The sequence below is a fragment of the Cibotium barometz genome, chromosome 49 (genome assembly GCF_041138505.1).
Source record: "Cibotium barometz isolate CiBa-2024 chromosome 49, ASM4113850v1, whole genome shotgun sequence".
In the NCBI taxonomy this organism is placed as follows: Eukaryota; Viridiplantae; Streptophyta; class Polypodiopsida; order Cyatheales; family Cibotiaceae; genus Cibotium; species Cibotium barometz.
This window is the reverse complement of record NC_141094.1, coordinates 8,554,127-8,576,034: the sequence shown is the minus strand read 5'-3', so window position 1 is coordinate 8,576,034 and position 21,908 is coordinate 8,554,127. Positions and strand designations below refer to the sequence as shown.

The 21,908-nt window shown below is 43.3% G+C and overlaps 1 protein-coding gene across 1 annotated transcript; it reads right to left on the bottom strand.

Annotated features, from left to right (window-relative positions):
- Positions 1-12,355: 12,355 nt before the first annotated feature.
- On the bottom strand, positions 12,356-13,998 carry LOC147610262 (uncharacterized). The gene is made up of 2 exons (XM_086786517.1): positions 13,101-13,998; positions 12,356-12,987 (listed from the first exon to the last, which is right to left on the bottom strand). Exon 2 carries the CDS (start codon positions 12,884-12,886, stop codon positions 12,497-12,499), a length of 390 nt encoding a protein of 129 aa, XP_086642643.1. The 5' UTR covers positions 12,887-12,987; positions 13,101-13,998; the 3' UTR covers positions 12,356-12,496.
- Between the last annotated feature and the right edge of the window lie 7,910 nt (positions 13,999-21,908).

Sequence of the window (21,908 nt, the reverse complement as noted above, 5' to 3'; positions counted from 1 at the left end):
TGAATAAAAAAGCTGAATCTGGGTGTGCAGGGGATGGAGCTCTATTACTAGGAGAATGCAAAGCTATATGCATGGAGTATACAATCATGATATGCAACCTAGCTAGCTCCATCCTGTACCATACTGGGGGTATAAAATGGTATACATCAGTGAAGGGGGTGTCCACAGCTCCCTGAAGAACATGCCTGGGTGTGCTCTGAAGCGAGCCAGTCGCTCCGCACCCTCTCTGTGAAACTGAGCTCTGATCTCTGTCATCTCTCTCTGGTATAGGCGTGGTGTCCGAAAGCCAGGTGTCCTCTGTCTCCTGCGGGCTCTAAGTGTCTCTGCTCTCTGGAGAGTAATTCCCTGCCGTGTAGGGGCTGGGAGGGGTATGGATCTCTGAAAAAATGTAGTAATCTGTGTCTGTCGCCCCCCCTCTGGAGCTGTCTGAGCCTGTAATAATGTCTCTCTGTGGCGCTGTATGTCTAGAATGTATCTCCCCAGTATGCGCTGGTCTGCTGCCTCAAAGATCTGGCGTAGGGAATGTGGCTCTCTGAATAAAATGGGATATCTCTCTCTGATGGCTGTATATGCTCTGCATCTGCATACATAATGCTCCTCACTCTCCACCTCCTCTCTGCACAATCTGCATACCCTCTCCTCTCGGGGGATCCGTGCTGCTCTGCCAGTCTCAATCTCCAATCGGTGTGATGAAACTCTGAGCTGACCAATAGCCACTCGGGAGCCGTGTGGTAAAAAGCCCTCCATGTATCTAGGCCTCTCTATAAATCCATCATCAGTGATACTCATGAAGTGATCTCTGTAGTATAGCATCTTCGGTGGAAGAGGCTGTGTAGGCGAAATCCATGTCTCTCGTGTATAGAGCTGCCATAGATCCTGTCTCAATACTCTGTTCCTCTCACTATGAGAGAGACGGATATGTGGTGCATCCCTGTCATACTGGAATGGTGGTAGATGATCCATGTCTAGGCCATGCTGTGAGAACCAATGTGTGACCTGTGCATACCATGATCCTCTGTCTCCTGCCTCAGCCAACTGTCTAGATGCCTGAAAAGCTCTGTATGATAATCTGTCCTGTGGCATCTCTCTGAATCTGTCTAGCAAGCATATAGTCTGAAATATGGCCTCTACCATCATAGGAGGCGCAGCAAACTCTGCTCGGATAATGTCATGAGGTACTGACGGTTTGCTGCGTATCATGCGTGCCATCATGAGGGCCTGTGGTCTCTCTATCTGTGTCCACCAATGGGTAGCAAGGCCTGGCGCCCATACTGCTGCTCCATACATCAATGCCGGTGTGACTAATGTGTCAAATAGCCACCCCTTCGTCCGGGGCTCCTGAAAATGCGCCTGGTGGCACTGTCTCTCTAGCATAGCCAATGCTGCATATCCCCGTGTCAATCTAGCTCTGGCTGCTGAACCCATGGTAAAGCGTGTGGCTGCTGCAGAGAAGGTAACCCCTAGGTACACGTATGATGTCACCACCTCCACCTGGCATCCTGCGAGAGTGAAACAATAGTTGGCTGTCTTTGTCCAGCAACACTCCTCTTCTCTGTTTCTCCTGCAAGCTATCACCCTCCACAAGAGAGAGAGAAAGAAAGTGCAGTCTATCCCTGCGTTTCTATGCACCTCAGCCCACGTGTGGCCCAAACCTATGTTTCTCTGCAGTCCAGCTAGTCGCCAGGAGGGAGATAGAGAGTAAAAGGGCCGGTGCGTGTCGGTTGCACAGAGGTGAGGGGCCTGCTGTTCAGTCCCTGTGCATCACCTGCAAACTGCCCAACCAGCGTGCTGTTCACCTGGAGGGAGCCACCTGCCAACTGCCCGCTAGCTTGCTGTCGACTCTGCCCCTCTGTCCAGCCTGTGGGCAGTCCAGCCCACTTCCCCCACAGTCCGACTGTCACGAGAGAGAGAGAGAGAGAGTGTGTAACCACCTGTGCGTATCTCTTCAGCCGGCTCCTTCTCCAGAGAAAAAGCGCACGTAGCTGCAGCCCGACCCTCCAAAAAGAGAGTCCTCCCAAAAATAACGTGGCCCCTCCCCTCCCCCTGCCCCCCCTCCAAAAGGCTAGGACTCTCAAAAAAAAGCTCTTTTAATTAAAAGGTTTTTAAAACCTTTGTCCCCTTGTCTCCTCCACACATGGGGTTTTATTAGTTTTTCCCACTGTGAACCATACATAACCATAACATCAAATGTGACTAGTACACATATATCATAGAAGTCCCATAAGCAGATGTACTGTTAGCTGTCAGTACCTTCGGGTGAGACAGAAGCTGCACCAAGCGACCTCTAGATGACAACGCTCTGGTGAACCTGAATGAGCCGTAGTAAGAGTCGGCTCCAACTCAAAGGCATTAAGATAAAGCTGCAATACCTGAGGTGAATTTGCTAAGTCGCCCTCCTCCATCCGCTTCGCATCCATCGGTAAATAGTTCTTGAACTTCACAAGATAGCGATGGGAAACTTTACCTCGTACCTTTCTTTCCTTATGTACCAGTATTTGCTCGGGAATAAGAAGCTCATCAAGTTCCTCCACTTACGGCTGAGCCTCATATGATACATCCTCAGGCACATCCACATGGAAAGGTCTAAGTAGACTCACATGAAATGCGTTGTGAATCCTCTAGTGATCTGGTAGCTTCAAATGATAGGCCACCTCACCGATGATTTTCAATACCTGAAAAGGTCCATAGTAGTGCATGCTCAACTTAGGGAATAAGCGCTTTTTACCCTTTATCCTCAAGGTTGGCCAATAAAAGAAAGCCTCAACTGTCTTTACCGTGGCCTCAATGCCCCTATGACTTACATACGGTGGAGCATGACTTTCAATCATAACCTTGAGCCGTAACTGCGTGGTAACACAGTCTACCATGCATCAATAGCCATCCCTGAGAGTATAATGATCATGCCGCTGATCCTCGGACATTTAATCATAGACCCTGCTAAAATCCTCATCCTGGGCATACTGCTCTTTCATCTCATCAAGCTCATGATGATAAGCAAGTGAAACTGCTGAGACATGTGGCTTGCATGCCAAAGCATCTGCCACAACATTCTTTTTGCCTTCCACATGTACGATCTGGAAGTGAAACATAGACAAAAAATTGGTCCATCTCATATGCTTCTCAAAAAGCTTAGTTTGGGTGAAATAACGCAAGGTTTGATGATCTGTCTACATAGTGAAATCAGTCCCAAGCAAATAGTGTTTCCATGTAGAAAGAGCATGAATTACAACCAACATCTCTTTCTCATAGACTTGTAAGTGCTTCTCGGCATTTTGTAATATACGACTCTCATAGGCTATCACATGTCCTTCCTGCATGAGAATTGTAGGAAGGACATGAGAACTGCCCCGCTGCTGTTCCTACATGCAGTGGGAACTCTCATAGTCTATCACATGAGAACTGCCCCAATGCTATTTCCACATGCATCACACTGGTTCTAAGTTCTTCAAACACTGTGGCCAAATGCTCCCTATGCTCCTCCTCTGAGCATGAATACACAATCATGTCATCAAAGAATGTCCACAAACGTTCTATGAGGTCGGAAAACCCTGTCCATCATCTTGTTTCAAAGGTAGCGGGAGCATTTGTCAAGCTAAAGAGCATGACCAAGAACTCATATAGCCCAAAGGTGGTCTGAAATGCTGTCTTATGCACATCCTCGGGTCTAATGTGTATCTGATGATACTCGCTTTTCAAGTCTATCCGATTAAAGATTGTGGAGCCCTGCAAGCAGTCCAATATTTCATTGATCCTCGGAATAGGGAATTGATTCTTAATGGTGTTCTTGTTTAGTGCCATGTAATCTATACACATGCGCCAAGAACCATCTTTCTTTTGCACTAAGAGTACAAGTGAGCAAAAGGGTGATGAGCTTGGTTGAATCAACCCCTTTTTCAACAACTCCTGTACTTGGCTCATAATTTCTTCTTGTTGGGTTGCACTAACACGATACGGCGGTCTATTTGGTGGGGTACTCCCCGGAATAAGATCAATAGCATGATCTTCTGGCCTTTCCGGAGGAAGTTCTTCTGGTAATGACTCTGAAAAGCAATCTTAGTACTCACGTAGGAAATCAGTCTTGTCTTTATCTAACATAGACAAATTAGATTGAGATTCATCATCTTTTGCATCCTTAACAAAAACCAAGTACGCAGAAAGATGCCTTTTCATTACTGATGAAATGGTCAAAGCCGATACAATAGGAACAGATTTCCCTTTAAGCTTTACATCCAAAATGTGCTCTTTCCCTTGATGAGTCAAAGTAATCTTCCTATTGTACGTATCCACCACCGCATGTGCTCTATGGCACCATGGCATACCCAACAAAACATCACACTCATCAAGTGGCATGATATAAAATTCCTCAATGTCCACATAATCCTGCACATGAAGCCTCAGCTTCCCAATAAGAGGGGCAACGGGTTCTGCATACCCAAGACAAGCCATATTAGTCTCATACAAAGGCCTCATCTCCTCTACACAAATCCCCAACTTGCCAGTCAAATCTGGTGAGATAAAGTTGGCTCTAGCACCTGTGTCAAAGAAAATCAAAGCATTCTGATCTCTAACTTTGCCCCATGCTCTGCATAACTCAGTCTCCTCACCACGTGGCTGTTCCCTAACAAGATCAGGAACCAACCCTGCACAGAAGGCTTTACTTTCTTAGACTTGGGCTCCCCTTTAGTATCAGAGTCCTTATTGGACTTACGCTTGGGACAATTGAAAGACATATGTCTCTCTTTGGTATATAAAAAGCATTTCTTGGCATCCAATAAAGCCTGCTTCTCCTCAGGAGTTCTCTTGGGCATTGGTAACATCTTATGTCGTTTCTCTGTAGGCATTGTTGCATCCCGAGATGCATGCCATGACTTCTTAGTTTTCTTGCCAGTGCTTTTGCTGCCCTTAAATCCAACTAAAATCCAAGTGAGTAAGGCATTTGCCGTCATGGCATTCTCTATCATCTGCGACATATTTGTTACTCGGGTCTTAATGCAATAGTCACGCACTTCCTTGGGCAACCCACAACAATACTTCTCAACTTGCTTAGACAGTGGCATTGTATGATAAGAAGTAACTGGGAGTAGAGCTTTTCAAAACTTCTTGTTGTAATCCTCGAGATTCTCACATTTTGATGCATCCAACTTATGCCATGCTATCATTACATCCACCTCAAATGTAGATGTGAGCCACACAGAAAATAACACATGTTTAAACTGTACCCAAGTAGATGGTGCTATGCCTTGCAAAAGAAGAGTGGACCACCACTGCAATGCATGACCCTTGAGAAAAGTCGCATCTTTTGTCACTTTCGAGGACTCCGTGTAACTTCCACCAGAAAAAGCAGCATCAAACTATTGTAAAAAGATAAAGAGTCTTGAGCCTGTCTTTGGCCCCATTGAACGTGTCAAATTTCACCGTAGCTCCCCCTTATAATCCTTCGCCTTACCCCATATGTCATGTGCACAGTGGGTATCTACCGTGTGCTATACGCATGCAAGACTAGTTTCGAGGCTTGAGGAAGCTTGGAACTAGGCAGGCTGATTGACGAGCTGAGTTAGGGATATACTAACGGGCGGGCACCCAAGTATGGACGGGCGGGCGGCCAAGTGTGGACGCCCGATGACCGGCCAAGAGCCTATAAAAGGGTGGCCAAGGTTAGTTATTGATATAGAGAGTCTCGCGAGTTTGTGAGAGCTCTATGGTCTTGGAGCCTGGATCTAGTGCAGACGTGCACCTGCTTTATGCAGCCGAGGCCGGCAGCGATCTCGAGGCCCGCGAGGGCAGCTTCGTGGCGGTATGGGACGTCGCGAGGAGGAGATTGGTCGGTACGTCATCCTAGTTAGCTCAGCTCGTGGCTCGGTGGGGACAGCCAAGACTGTGGGCTTGCCCACGGCTGTCATGGTTGGGAGGTGAGTCAGGCCTGCACCCCCATGCTTGTTTGTTGTTCGTTTGTTTGCAGGATTCGAGTTTCGAACCAAGATCGATCACGAGGGAAGATCCGTGGGGATTTGACAGTGGTATCAGAGCATACCTCGTGAACGAGCAAGTCGGTAGGTAGAGAAGAAGAGGTCGAAGAACGGTATGTGTTAAAAAACTTGCTGTTTTTTCTGTGCATACTGCAGTTTTCAGATTTTGTATGTGTTTTTTCTTCATGAAAGAACCCCATGTTGATGGGAGATGGTAGTTATGTAGGGTTGATTGCTTTTGCAAAGAAGAAGCATGTTTGTGTGTGCAGTCGCATAAACTGCAGGGAGAGAAACAGAAAAACGAAAAAGCAAGTTTGCTTTTCGTTGAATGAACGAGAGAGAGAGAGAGAGGAGAACGTCGACTGCTGTGGTATGCGCAGGGTACCGCTGGCTGAGACTTGTGCGCTGGCAGGTTCTGTACGCAGGCAGGCTGTTAGGCTTTGTACGCAGGCAGCCAGCCATGTAACCAGGCGGCCAGCAGGCTTACGCAGCGCCTAGGCCAGGCGGGCTGGTGCCCAGGCCAGGCCTACGTAGGCGCTTAGGCCAGGCGGGCAGGCAAGAGTGGCAAAGATCACGTGTGCGCACAGGCAGCGCTGGCTGGAAAGCAAACTCCTGCAGCGCAGGTTGATGTCAGCGGCAGCAGCACGTATGATACGCAGGCGCCCCAGCCAGGTCAGCGCAGGTTTCGTGCAGGCGCCCAGCAGTCGACGCGCAAGCGTGCAGGCGACGTCAACTCACCGGCGGTCTAATCCAGGCGCCGGCAGATTTGTCTTGGAGAAAAAGAAAACACAAGGAAAGCTCGTTTTTTTTTAGCTTTCGTTTTTTTTTAAAGTTTAAAATTTCAAAGTTTTAAAAAGACCTCCATGGTTCAAAAGGTTTCCAAGGTTTTATTTTTTTTAAGACTTTAGAATATATATATCCATATATATATATATATATATATATATATATATATATATATATATTAAAAATATATATATATATATATTTATTCAAGAAAAAAAAAAGAAAAAAAAAACACAAAAGCTAAAGCAAAAGCTAAGCATAGCTTTTCGAGATTTTTTTTGGCTTTTGGGAAACCTTTATAAACCCCTCTAGTGGGCTTCTTGCCACACATCTCTCGACTTCTCGAGTTCTCAAGTTCTCAAGTTTTCAAGCTCTCAAGCTCTCGAGTTCGCTCGCACTTTCATTGTGCAAAGATCAAATTTTCTCTCCACGTACCCTCTTCACGATGTCGACCCAAGAATCAGAGTTGGAGCCCCTCGTGGAACGCGAAGGCTTGCCGGCTACGGAAGGCATTGATGCCGATCTTTTTGACGAGTTTGTGTCAAAATCAGATTTCCAAGAGTTCAAAGTAGCTCTCGAAGCTTCTTCGGCGGAACGTCAGGCACAAATCGCAGCCCAGATGCAGGCTTTGCAGAACTCCATCGCTCTATTGACCACTACCCTCTCTACTTTTTCGGGAATGGATACCTTGGCTTCTGCTTTAGGCCCCAATATTACTCCGGAACCGTTCGGGGGCGAGCAAAAGCAGCGAACCAAGGAGATCGTGGACACTTGGCTACACAAGTGGCAAGTTCACTTTCAGTTTCATCCATATGATGATGGAAAGAAGATACAGTTAGCAGCAGGTTTCCTGTCCGGCAAAGCTTTGCTTTGGTGGAAGGAACTGAACCCAAAGCCAATGACTTGGGCGCAATTTGAAGATATTTTCAAGAAAGAATTCCTCAAGAAAGAGGATGACTACGATGTTGTTGCCCGGTTTTCAGCTTTGACCATGACCTCGCAGCACCTCACTTATGAGGTCTACCTCCAGAAGTTTCGTGACTTGCAGATGAAGGCTACAAAGATGGATCCCACTACCCTTTTGGGATTTTTCGTAGCTGGTTTACCCGACTCGTACCGATTACAGGTTAAAAATAACAAATGTAAAACATTGGACGAGGCCATTCATTCAGCTCGTATCTATGATGATACGATGGTCTTTTCCAAGTCAAAACCCGTTACCGAGCAGGGGAACAAGCATAAAAGAAAGTTCTCCGCACCTATGGCTAACACGACTGAAGGCAAGTCTTCGGACCAACCTTCGAAGAATTCCAGTTCGACACCAGCGAAGAAAAAACGACTCCTTAGGGCTTTGAAGCTCAAGAAGGAAGGACGTTGTTTTATCTGCGAAGAAAAAGGACACATGCGTAATGAGTGCCCGAAGCAAAAGGGTACCAAGTCAAACGCAGGACCCAAGCCAAAGGCAGCTAACCAGTTGTCTTTGACAGGTACGTCAATTACTGTACTTTCTCGCCCTAGTACTTGTTCTGATTGTCTGTTCAATTCTAAGGTATTTGGCATGCATGATCTTCTCCGAGTTTATGGAGAAGTGAATGGCCATAAAATTCACATTCTTTTAGACCCTGGCAGTTCGCATAATTTTGTTAACTACAAACTTGTGCAGAAATTGAGTCTTGACACGACACTCAGCGACCATACCTATGAGGTACGTCTACCTGCGGACAGACAAGTTTGGGATCGCAAGGTGGAGATGCTTCCAATCCAGATTGAGGACTACAAAGATACTCTGGAATGCTATGTCATGCATCTGGAAAATGTAGACTTGTTATTAGGGATTGAGTGGTTTAAGACTCTTGATGTCCAGATAGATTGGTCTAGTCATATTTTTTCTTTTCAGCATAGGGACACCAAGTATAGTATTTTAGGTGATTGTATCCATCCCTCTTAGGGACCTCTTGTAAATACAATTGATTTTGGAAATATAATGAATTCTTCTTTGTACACCGCTTTCCATTGTGTCTTGATTCCACTTTCTTCTTTTCTCATCCCTTCCATGGATGTGAATGAATTAAGTGTGTTTGAAAGCAAAGCATTACAGAAGATACTTGATTCGTTTCAAGATGTATTTCCTAAGGAATTGCCATCGGGTTTACCACCTGAACGGGCAGTAGATCATCGTAGAACCGTTATCCTCTCCCTAGATCAGATGACCTAATTGACCGGTTAGCAGGAGTGAAATATTTCACGAAGATATATTTGCGTACTGGCTACCACCAGATACATATTCATGAAGGGCATGTCGAAAGAACCGCCTTTCGGACTAGGTATGGCCATTACGAGTTTCTCGTATTACCTTTTGGGTTAACCAATGCTCCAGCCACTTTCCAGCAAATGATGAACGATCTTTTTCGTGAACATTTGGGAAAATTTGTGGTGGTGTTCCTGGATGATATTTTGATTTATAGTCGTACTCTTGAGGATCATGTCAGACACCTCACGATTGTCTTATCTATTTTAAGACAGAATCGACTATATGCTAAATTCAGTAAATGTGAGTTCTTTATGACCGACATCATTTACTTGGGAGACAAGATCACTAGAGATGGATTGAGCATTGACTATGACCGAGTTCAGAAGGTTTTGGACTGGCCTATACCACGAACAGTGAAACAACTTCGTTCTTTTCTCGGTTTTGTTGTTTTTCTTAGGAAATCCGTACGGGAGTACTCTCAGCTCACACTACCGATGACCGACTTATTGAAAGGTCGTGGACGTAAGTCCAATCAGCCTATCACTTGGAATAACGATTTGGATATGGCCTTCAGACTTTTGAAAGATAAAGTCAAGGAAGCACCTATCTTAGCACTACCTGATCCTAGTCGGCCTTATGTTCTTGAAACTGATGCCAGTGACTATGCTATCGGGGCTGCTTTATTTCAAGATGGTAGACCGGTTGCTTTTGAAAGTAAAAAGCTAGACGACACTCAATCTCGTTGGCCAACCCTTGAGAAGGAGCTTTATGCTGTGATTCATGCTCTCAAGGTTTGGAGACATTATTTATATGGCTCCAAGTTTGTGGTATTGACTGATCATCAGTCAATCAAGTATGTGTGTGATGCGGATGATTTGAGAGGCAGGAAAGCTCGTTGGGCAGAGTTAATGCAAGATTTTGATTTTGAGATCCGTTATCGGAAAGGGTCCATGAATAATATTGCAGATGCACTTAGTCGGATTAGAGAGGTGAATACTTTGTCGTTCACCGAGATTTCTACTGACTTATTTCAGTCATTGAGAGGGCTTTGCAGGACTGATAGTTATTTTGGTCCATTTTGGCAGAAGATCCAGGACGGGAGCTCATTGATTGACCAAGACTCGGTGACTGTGCAGTCTACTATTCAGGTTGCAGGAGGTCAGTGTGGATGATTCGGAATGGTTTACTATTCCGTAATGACAAAATTTGTGTACCACAGATCCCGGACATTAGGTCCAAGATTCTGAGTGAGTGTCACGACGCCCCTTCTGCTGGACACCCTGGGGTACACAGGACACTATCTTTAGTGAAACACACTTTTTATTGGCCCAAGATGAAAGGGTATGTAGAAGATTATGTTCTCAAGTGTCAGATTTGTCAGGCAAATAAAGCTGAACGCTTTAGGCAGGCTGGGTTGTTGCATCCTTTGCAAATCCCAGGTAATAAATGGGAAAGTATTTCCATGGATTTTATTACCGGATTGCCAAGAACACATCAAGGCCACGATTCTATTTGGGTTGTGATAGATCGCTTGACAAAGATGGCTAGATTTTTACCGACCCGGAAGACTATTACAGCTACGCAATTAGCTCGGCAGTTTATCGAGCAATTGTTTAGACTGTACGGGTTACCGCAGGACATAGTCAGTGATAGGGACTCTAAGTTTACGAGTGACTTTTGGAAACTTGTTTTCGAGAAGTTGGAAACAACTTTGAATTTGAGTTCCTCAGATCATCCTCAATCTGATGGCCAGACTGAAAGAGTGAATCAGATTTTGGAGGATATGCTTCGAGCATATGTATCCAAAAGACAAAGTTCATGGGAGGATTATCTTCCTATGTTAGAATTTGCATATAACAGTACTAAGCATACGAGTACAGGGTTTAGTCCTTTCATGCTTATGTACGGTTTATCACCGGTTACAGTAGGATTCTCAAGACTTCAGCATGATGCAGCACGTAATTTTTTGCAAGATATGCAAGAAATGTTACAAGTTGCGAAGGAATCTATTAGAAGTGCTCAAGACCGAGACAGGTTTTATTCTAATAGACATCGTTCACCTAGAGAGTTCTCTGAAGGAACGATGGTGTATTTGCGAGTCCCGAAAGATTCCGAGACTTTACGGACAGGTAGATCTCCGAAATTATCCCCTAGATACTGTGGACCATTTCGTGTTACACCACGGATTGGTTCAGTTGCATATGAATTGGATTTGCCTTCTCATGTGAAAGTTCATCCTGTATTTCATGTCAGTAGACTTAAGGAAGTACTGGGTGGAGCAGATCAGTTAGTTACTCCTCAAGAAATTATAGATGTCCAGGATATGACATTTGTTCCGCACGAACCTGAAAAGATTCTTGGCTTTCGTGAACGAAGATTGCGTCATACGCTTATCACGGAATACAAGATCAAGTGGAAGGATCGTGTTGAGGAGGACGCTACATGGGAGACACTGATTTCTCTTCAGAGAGATTACCCTGGCTTTTTAGTGAGCTCAGGAGTGAGCTCTTAGAGGAAGGGGAGTATGTCATGTGCACAGTGGGTATCTACCGTGTGCTATACGCATGCAAGACTAGTTTCGAGGCTTGGGGAAGCTTGGAACTAGGCAGGCTGATTGACGAGCTGAGTTAGGGATATACTAACGGGCGGGCACCCAAGTATGGACGGACGGGCGGCCAAGTGTGGACGCCCGATGACCGGCCAAGAGCCTATAAAAGGGTGGCCAAGGTTAGTTATTGATATAGAGAGTCTCGCGAGTTTGTGAGAGCTCTATGGTCTTGGAGCCTGGATCTAGTGCAGACGTGCACCTGCTTTATGCAGCCGAGGCCGGCAGCGATCTCGAGGCCCGCGAGGGCAGCTTCGTGGCGGTATGGGACGTCGCGAGGAGGAGATTGGTCGGTACGTCATCCTAGTTAGCTCAGCTCGTGGCTCGGTGGGGACAGCCAAGACTGTGGGCTTGCCCACGGCTGTCATGGTTGGGAGGTGAGTCAGGCCTGCACCCCCATGCTTGTTTGTTGTTCGTTTGTTTGCAGGATTCGAGTTTCGAACCAAGATCGATCACGAGGGAAGATCCGTGGGGATTTGACACCATAGGCATTAGATTATCATAAGGAAGTGGCTTCACAAGATTGCTACCCCCTACATTCATGCCCATACTAGGGTTAACATTCCCCACACCTTGCATACCATGCAATCTTGCTGATCCTCCCATGTTTCCAAACATGCCACTATGCATACCGAGCTGCATGCCCCCATACATGTTTCCTTGCATTCCGGGCTGCATGCCCCCACACATATTCCTTGCATTCCGGATTGCATGCCACCATACATGTTGCCTTGCATACCAGGCTGAAAACTAGCTCCAAAATTCCTTTGCATTCCCATGCCTCCTTGAGGGTAACTCCCCAATCATAGATTGGAACATAGAACCACTGCCAAAATAGCCTAGATGCAACGATTGCTACGGAATAGGTGGCTGCCCGAAAACGGAACTCTATGGGTTCGCACCATAAGTGTTTTGCATGTTGGAAAATTGTCCAAAAGCAGGATCCTGTGGGAAGGCACCACTGTTGCCCTGAGGTGGGTTCCTAGAACGCACCTTCTTGTTCTTCTTCTTAGGCTCAGAAGGGGTCCTCAGAAATTTAGTAAACTTCTCACTTTGCGTGAGCTGCATGAGCATATCCACTGCCCCTGCCAAACGGGCTTTGAATTGGGCATCATCTTCCTCTTTACTTGGCATATCTTCTGGCCGTGTTACATCCTCATAACGTGCATCTTTTGCAACTTGTTCTCCTGCAATTACATCCTCATATTCAGTCCTTTCAGGAGTGGTCTCTTGCCCTTCCTCATCATCATAGTCATAGTCATCCTCATAGTCTGACATTTTGCTGAAATTTTCAGCAAGACTTTTCTCGAGAAAACCATGAGCTCACCCCCTTAAGAAAGTTGGTGATGGCCTCGGCAACGGAACCTTGAAATCGACGTCTGGTAGAAACCAAAGTCCAATAGATTAGCAGTCACCCAAACACGGTTGTAATCCAGCAAATAAGACATGAAAAGGGAGCTAGAGTGCTCCTATACAAAAAGAACAGTGACACCTGTTGGCCCCAAAGCTTGGCGCCCCTTTCGGTATTTCTTTATTCAAATTCAATGGAAGAGTTTAACTGAATACATCATGGCCATTCATGGCTTATACACATGCATGACCAAACTGCCAGTCCTCTGGACCTCTTAGTATAGAGGTTTCACATAGCCCTGTGCCCCCAAACACCACACTCTTATTCACCTCTAATCAACTAAGATAGTACATCCATGAGGCCTTGAATACACATCTAAATGGCCCATGCATATAGCCAAAAACACAGCCATACATCAGCTCATAATCTCTTCCAAAACGTGCTAAGTTTACTCCTGTTTTTGCCCTCTTAGGCTACAAATCCCTCCTCTCACAAGAGACCAGGAGTAGCACTCCCGAACAACCCATGTGTCGGAAGGAAGAGGAGTTTGAACCTGTGTGCATCTGACACCGCCCACAAACCTGTAAAAAGAGATAGAGAGAGAGAAACAATAGTCGGCTGTCTTTGTCCAGCAACACTCCTCTTCTCTGTTTCTCCTGCAACGTATCACGCTCCACAAGAGAGAGAGAGAGAGAAAGAAAGTGCAGTCTATCTTTGCGCTTCTCTGCACCTCAGCCCACGTGTAGTCCAAACCTATTTTTCTCTGTAGTCCAGCCAGTCACCAGGAGAGAGAGAGGGAGTAAAAGGGCCTGCGCGTGTACCTACAACCGGCCGGTTGCAAAGAGGTGAGGGGCTTGCTGTTCAGCCCCTGTGCATCGCTTGCAAATTGCCCAACCAGCCTGTTGTTCACTCAGAGGGAGCCACCTGTTAACTGCCCGCTAGCTTTCTGTCAACTCTGCCCCTCTGTCCAGCACACTTCTCCCGCAGTCCGACTGTCACCACAAACAAAGAGAGAGAGAGAGAGAGAGAGAGAGAGAGAGCACCTGCGCGTATCCCTTAGGTGGCTCCTCCTCCATAGAAAAAGCACACGTAGCTGCAGCCTGCGCCGACCCTCCAAAAAGAGAGTCCCAAAAATAACGTGGCCCTCCCCCCCCAAAAGGTCATACTCTAAAAAAAAAGTTCTTTTAATTATAAGGTTTTTAAACCTTTGTCCCCTTGTCCCTATGGGGTTTTATTAGTTTTTAAAACCTTTGTTCCCTTGTCCTAAGTATGAACATTTTTTTTAAAAAAATGTCTTGCCCACCGACCACCATGCTCACAGTTATGCTGCACAAATTCACAAGGTCGTGAGAGAGAGAGAGAGAGAGAGAGAGAGAGAGATGTATTAGAATGATAAGATTGCATGTACACAACCCTGAGCACTATCTCCCACGGGGTCTTAAAGACCTTTATCAGGTGTGGCATCAATGGATAACATTAATCAAAATCATGACTCCTTTTTGGGCCGTCGGATAAAGTAAACTAGGGCGAGTAAATTACGTCGAGTAAACTACAAAAAACTGGGTAAATTTCATCTTCATAGTTTACTTCCTAGTTTACTAAGAGAACATAGTTTACTTCCTAGTTTACTCAACAAATCATAGTTTACTTCGTACTTTACATCATGGGATAAGGGTGAATTTGTGTGTGGGACTTAAAAAAATTTGGAACAAGATGTTATGTGTGAAAGAGGATTTGAATTTGAGACCTTGGGTCACCATTGAAATGGTCTTACCACTACACTATACCTTCAAGCAATGAAATCGTGTGGTTTCAAGACATTATATTTTATGTTTTTCACCTCTAGTTTACTTGCCGTAGTTTACTTTATTCGACGGTCCAAAAAAGGTGTCACGATTTTAATCAATGCCATCCATTGATGCCACTTGACAAGGGTCTTTAAGACCCCATGGGAGATAGTGTCGTGGGTACACAGCCACCACAAGTACAATGCATAATAATAAAATGCTATCCATATGGTGTCCTTTCACATTGGGTGCTCAAGGGGAAAAAACCCTTCAATATAGAAGGTAAAAAAGTGCCCTTATTTATAAGCCTAACTTCACACCTAGCACTACCAATATGAGTTTTCCTACAAATCTCCCTTCTAGTAATAATGCGAATATGTATAGGGTACTAGATCACTCTCCAAATGGGAGTAGGCTCAAAGTTTTGCAGAAATCTTCAAACTTCTTTGTAGCCAATGCCTTAGTAAACATGTCTGTAATGTTCCCATGAGTAGGACAATAAACCAAACTGTTCTCCCTTGCATGTAGCCTCTCTTTGACAATGGAAGACTAGATTTCGTGCTATAGCCAGAGCACTGGGACTATTAGTGAGAATGGGAATGCGTGTATACTAACTCCCACGAAGATCTAACCATCAATCCTCTCAACCATACACCCTCAACTATAGTAGTGAATGCTGCCACATACTTATCTTCACATGAAGATGTAGCCATAGTAGGTTGCTTTTTGCTCAACTATGATATGCATGAGCTTCCAAAGGAAAAAGCAATTCCCACTTGTGGATTGCCTTGTGTCCTAATCACCAGCCCACTGTGAATCGCTTTAAGCATGGAGTTGAAAATTACCCCTCTTGGCATAGAATAAACCGAGATACTGGGTGCCATGTACGTACTTAAACACACAATAGCTTGCCACTGCTTTCTCCCTGGGCTATGCGTAAAGTTGCTCAATTAGGAAACTCCAAACTATATGTTTGGCCTTGTGTTACACAAGTATATGAGAGGCAGCCAACAACTTGGCTATAAAGAGTGGCATCACAAGGCTCTCTAGTATCCAACATACTCAGCCTAAGCTCAGGTTCTACTTGAGTAGGAATAGGCTTACAATCTTGAAATTTGAATCTTTGTAGTAGTCCCTTTATGTACTTGGATCGCAGTCAAACAATGTCCTCTTGTAACTTTATAAACTATATGCCCAAATAATAGTGTAACACTTGCGATTTGACTTCTCAAATGAGGATTCAAGCTCAGCCTTGAATGGTGTAATTTTATCCTCATTGGTCCTTGTTAGCAACATATCATTCACTAAAGGATGATAATCAAATCCTCTTTGTCCACCTTGACGTAGAGGGTACTCTTTGTTAGACTATTATGGAAGCCTTGGCTGCTCAAATAAGCATGTATCTTTTCATACCAAGCTCGAGGAGCTTGTTCGAGGCTATACAATAATGCCTTATGTAATCTATATACTTCCTTCATGACCATGTGCCACAAAACCCATGGGTTGACACATGCACTTCCTTGTGCGAGTCCCAGTAAGAAGGGTCGTTTTAATATCAATCCATGGTGCCTCATTCTCTCTTGCGGTTGGTTTCTTCTCCTTGCCATTGATAATGGTCAACAACCCCTTTTTCATTAACACAAATTTAATTTTGGTCTTCCATGTGTGAAACCTCGTGCCATTAAGCTTAGAAGGCAGTGTTTCGTAGAAGGCCTTCTGTAACAAGGCGCTCGTTGCTTAGACCACGATCGACATGAGCCAACTTGTCCCTCGTGCTGTAGCCTCTATCGGATAGTTGTGTGGAACTCAGGCTCACAGGTTGCTTAGGCTTCAATGACAGCTTGTACACACAAGGTAGCACATAGGTAGACGACGATGACTCTCATACCATTTGAAGAAGGTATTAGGGTGGTGCAATGCAGCTAAGAAGGATCAAAGGACTTTATGACTATTGAAGCAAATGAGAGTAAGTAAAAGAGATAATGATAAAGCTCAACACACCTCGAGTTGATTAGAGATAGAGGAACACACACACATAGTTTATTCATCATCAAATGATGTCTCTCATAGGCTGGGAATACAACGCAAAGTACATCATTGATGATGTCATCCATCTCCACCATAAATTTGTTATCCATCTCCACCATAAATTTTTCCATGAATCTAGGGTGGTAGCTATATTCAAGACTTTGGAATCTACACCCACTTGTATCAGGCACCTAGACAAAGATGAGTGAGTGTAATTTTCATGGCCCTTCAATCTTGAACATTGAGGCCCTTTAACACATAAGTGGCTAGAAACTTTTGATGACTAATGTCCCAACATGAATCTCGGCCATTCGGCATGATCCCAACAAAAGAATGGATGTGTGGGATGATTGTACAGTTTATTACGTCATATCAAGATGCCCCAGATGTCGTAGTCCAAGTAGCCACATCAAGTTCTTGAATACCATTCGGATCTGTTTACAGGACTTCAAGGAAGAGAAGGGACCCATGCAATGGTAGAAATACAATGAATCATGTGTGGGGCCTTGCATTTGACGTCAACCTCAGGCCCACACTTCGATAAATTTATGGGCTATTTGTGGACATCTAGTTTTTGGAAGCTTTCAAGATGCGAGTCTTTGAGGATGTGAGCCTTTGAAGAGATGTTCGCATCCAAGTTCATCATTTCAGGTTACAACTTTGTGTTCACCCACACAACAATGGGAAGCCACTCCAATGCTAAAAGGTGGCGCAACACTTCTACATGATGAGGTCATCTTGCAAAGGTAAACTTAAGATACTCTCATCGACAAAGCCCGTCATTCACATCTGAGGATAGAAGAATGTCTAGGCAGGGGGTTATCAACTCTCTTCGTACATATGAAATCCTTGTCTCTAGCCTAGGATTAGTTCATATTATGTATGGCCGAATGATGTATCAAAAGCCAATCATAAGCCTTGTACATATGGTTAGAGATAGGCAATGGACACCCACCTAAGTTGGGTGGCCGGGTAAAGCTCATTTGTATATATACAACTTTTGATAATGTGAATGAGATAATTCAATCATTTTTCAGGTGCAAACCTTTATTCTTCTCTTGAGCTCTTACCCTCTTTCTTAGGATGCATGCTTGTGTGTGATTGGGAGAATTCAAACATTCTCAAGTGCAAACCTTTCTTCTTCTCTTGAGCTCTTACCCTCTTGCTTAGGATGCATGCTTGTGTGTGTGATTCAAATGTGTTGAGTGTGCATGCTTGCTAGCTTGAGTGAGAGAGTGGAGAAGAAGGTGGTTCAAGCTTTCTACCTTAACCATTGCCTTTTGAAAGGATTACTTAGTAGATTGATAATAGAGGAAGGGCTCAAGCAAGAGGGATTGACACACCTCTTGTCCTCTTTAGTCTCTTCAATAGGGACTTCTATGATCCAAGGCAAGTGGTATAACCACTAACACTGTGGTTCTTTATTGCTAGAGAGCAAGAAGATTCTTGACTAGTAGGGTCCTCTTGTATTTGCATCCAATTTTGTGTTTTACTCTAATGGCATTGTCTTCTCATTCTTGGATAGCATGTCCAAAGTATATTGCCTCTACAAAAGAAGATTCTTTATTGCTAGAGAGCAAGAAGATTCTTGACTAGTAGGGTCCTCTTGCATCCAATTTTGTGTTTTACTCTAATGGCACTGTCATCTCATTCTTGGATAGCATGTCCAAAGTATATTGCCTCTGCAAAAGCTAAATCCCATCATGTGATCTAATCACCTCTATACCCAACAAGTATTGCAGATCATCCACATCTTTAAGTTCAAACCAAGCATCTTCACCTTGTTAATGATAACATCACTGTCTATTGTGACAATTGAGTCATCAACATATATGACTACCAGCAAAATTCCCCTAGTCTTTTTCACATAAAGTGAAAAATTTTCTATAGATATCTAAAACCAATAGTAGCAAGCTACTCTCCTATCTTGTCTGACCATGCTCTAGGTGCGTGCTTCAAGTCATACACATAAGGCTTTATGTAACCTGTAAACAAAATCAGGGTGTGCATGGTCCTCATATCTTGGTGGCTGCACCATGTAGACCTCCTCTTGTAAATCACCATGTAAAAAATAATTCTTTACATCCATTTACGTAAAGACCATCCCTCAACTGCAACCATAGCACAAGCTGTTGTCACGGTTTCCATCTTAGCAATCGAGCAAAAAGTCTTCTCATAGTAAATGCCATAGGCCTATGCATATCCCTTAGTTACTAATCTTTCCTTGTACTACCTGGTCATAGACCTATCTAAATCATGCTTTACTTTGTAGATTCACTTGCACCCAGTTGCATCCAATTGCCTCTTCTTATCCTTAGGCAAAGGCACCAAATCCCATGTGGCATTTATATCCAATGCAACCATTTCTTCATCCATGGTATCTTCCCAGTGCTTATATCCAGTGCCTTCTTAAAACATGTGGGCTCTATCTCTTATATATTACTTTGACCATATATGCATAATGATGGTTTGTATACCCATTATATCTCAACCTATCCACCATTAGATATCTGACCCTCATATACCTATGCACACCTGGATCATTGCCAGGTGTTCTCAACACTGTTTTGGCTCCTTGTACACCAAGTGTAACAACAATCAGGATCTTAAACTCCTCATAAACCGGTTATCATTGAGCCATCATCCCCATAAATAAAGGAATGACATGCTGAAACATCATGCATTATGAAAGGTCGATCCACCTTCTCTTTTACCTTATGCGGCGATACATGTAAATTTGCTAAATTTTTTGCACTTGTAGTACCACTAAATGTTGTGTTGAAATTCATTTTGCCTCAACCTTGCCGACCAAGGTCTAATATAGGCATGCTGCTAGAGGACTAAGTACATGTGATTGCTACTCTCCATTCGCATGTAGCCACGTTCTTGTTTACATTAGCATCTATGGAATCCTTCACTAGTGTATACCAACTACATAACATCGGTGCTCACTTTTGCATCACACGTAGTGGGGCTATAGTATATATACTCATCTCATCAAATACAGCATCCGTGCTCACTTGCATCTCACATGCAGTGTGGTTATAGCATATATACTCATCTCATCAAACACAATATCCCTACTCACTTGCATCTCACTCGTAGTGGGGTTATAGCATCTATAACATTTTTGCTTAAGAAATTATCCAATAAAGATACATTTTACTGGGATTCAATTTGTTTCTCACCTCATCTAGTATATATGCATAGGCAATGCACCTAAACTCTTTCAAGTGTGGCAAATTTGGTTTTCTGCCAATAGACTTTTGTTCAAGGGTCATGCCATGCAGCGGGGGTTCAGTTCATAATATAAACTGCACATGGGCTACTGCTTCAACAACCCAAAAATTGTGAGGCATTCCTTTCTCATTCACATCAATGCACGAGAAACTTTTGTAATATGCGTGTTCTTCCTTTTTGTAACCTCATTTTGCTATGGGGTGTAGGTAGATGTAAATTGTCTCTTTATGCCATGCTTTCTTGGATAATCACTGAATTCATTGGATAGGTATTCTTCCCTACCATTTGATCATAGGTATTTTATGTACATGCCTTTGTATTTTTCAACCATAGCCTTGAAGCTCTAAAAATGCATAAACTCTTCACTTTTCTCTTTCTCAACCATAGCCTTGATGCTTTGAAAATGCATAAACTCTTCACTTAACTCTTTCATGAAGTATATATTAACACCTTCCTAGTGTGATCAACGAAAGGTACATAGCAGTGGCATCCATTTATTGATGCCATCTTTGTTGGTCCCCAACATGAGAATGCACCACATCCTCGAGACAACATGGCTTTAACATACATTACGTTGTGATGCCATCTTTGTTGGTCCCCAACATGAGAATGCACCACATCCCTGAGACGACAGGTCTTTAACATACATTACGTTGTGATGCCATGAAGCTAGCATTCTCTTCTTCCTACAACAAAGTTTCAATTTTTAAACATGAATTTTCACTTAAGAACTTTACAGATTGCCATTTTCTTCAACCATTGATGGATATAATACTAAAAGACATACCATATTTTTATATCAAAACTCCAAATATAAAAATAGTGTGTTAAAGTAATATTCTTACCATTAGGCTTATATTTAATTGTTTAGATGTAGGGATATTTCCTTGTGCATATACACATATTAGATTAATACCTCCATTATTGTACTCCCATCGATATGTCTACTTTTAAAGTCTATTATTCTAACTTTCAAATGCTTTTCCAATCCCCTTTGTCCTTTGACTTGACTTTGAAAAAACTCTGACTATTAGGGTACATTTAAACTTGTTGTATGTGTTCTTAATCCATCTTTCCTCATCATCTCTCGTGTTTTAGACCTCAATGCTATGTATAGAACTTATAATCTTTTGTCTTTTTGGCATTTGCATGTACAATAGGAAGATAGTTTAGAGTTTGTTTCCCATCTTAAAATAAATATGCATATAATGGACATTACACTAAAAGTAAGACTAACGATTAAAAAATACGCAGAATGTAAAATGTGTTACCTTATAGCTCTATAAATAAGATTATTGATAGATAAAGCAAATCAATAAAGTTGTAGCAACAACAACTACATAAATACAAACATCATGGAAGATTATCGAAAAAGTAGGACCCATAGATCCAGCTTGTCCAAATCTAAAGCGTAAACTTAAGGAAAAAAACCTAAAGATTGCTTATTACCTACTCCAAAAAAATATCATAGAAGAATAACCTCCAAATCTGTAGTCAAAACTTAATTAAAGACCTAAAGAGTTTTTATGACCTACTCCGAAAAACTTTTAAGTACCAGAACTTCAAAATAGAAAGCTTAAACCTATAACATAACACACATTATCAATAACTTGGATCCTAAAATCTATTCAAATAATGATATAAACATCAACAAATTGTAATAGAAGATTCATACTTGTAAATGTTTCCTAAGAAAATCTATGGTAGAGTTGAATTAAGAGTGGGAAAAAGGGGTGGGGGGGTGGGGAGGGGGGGAATGGAAAAAAAGGAAACGTGGAAAAAGGGGGAAACAAAAAGTAGAAAGGCATTTTTTTTGAATTAGAGTCAAATCTCACCTTGTTGTCAAAGTAGAATGTACATTTGCCATTTTCCAATATTTATTGTAAACCTCTCA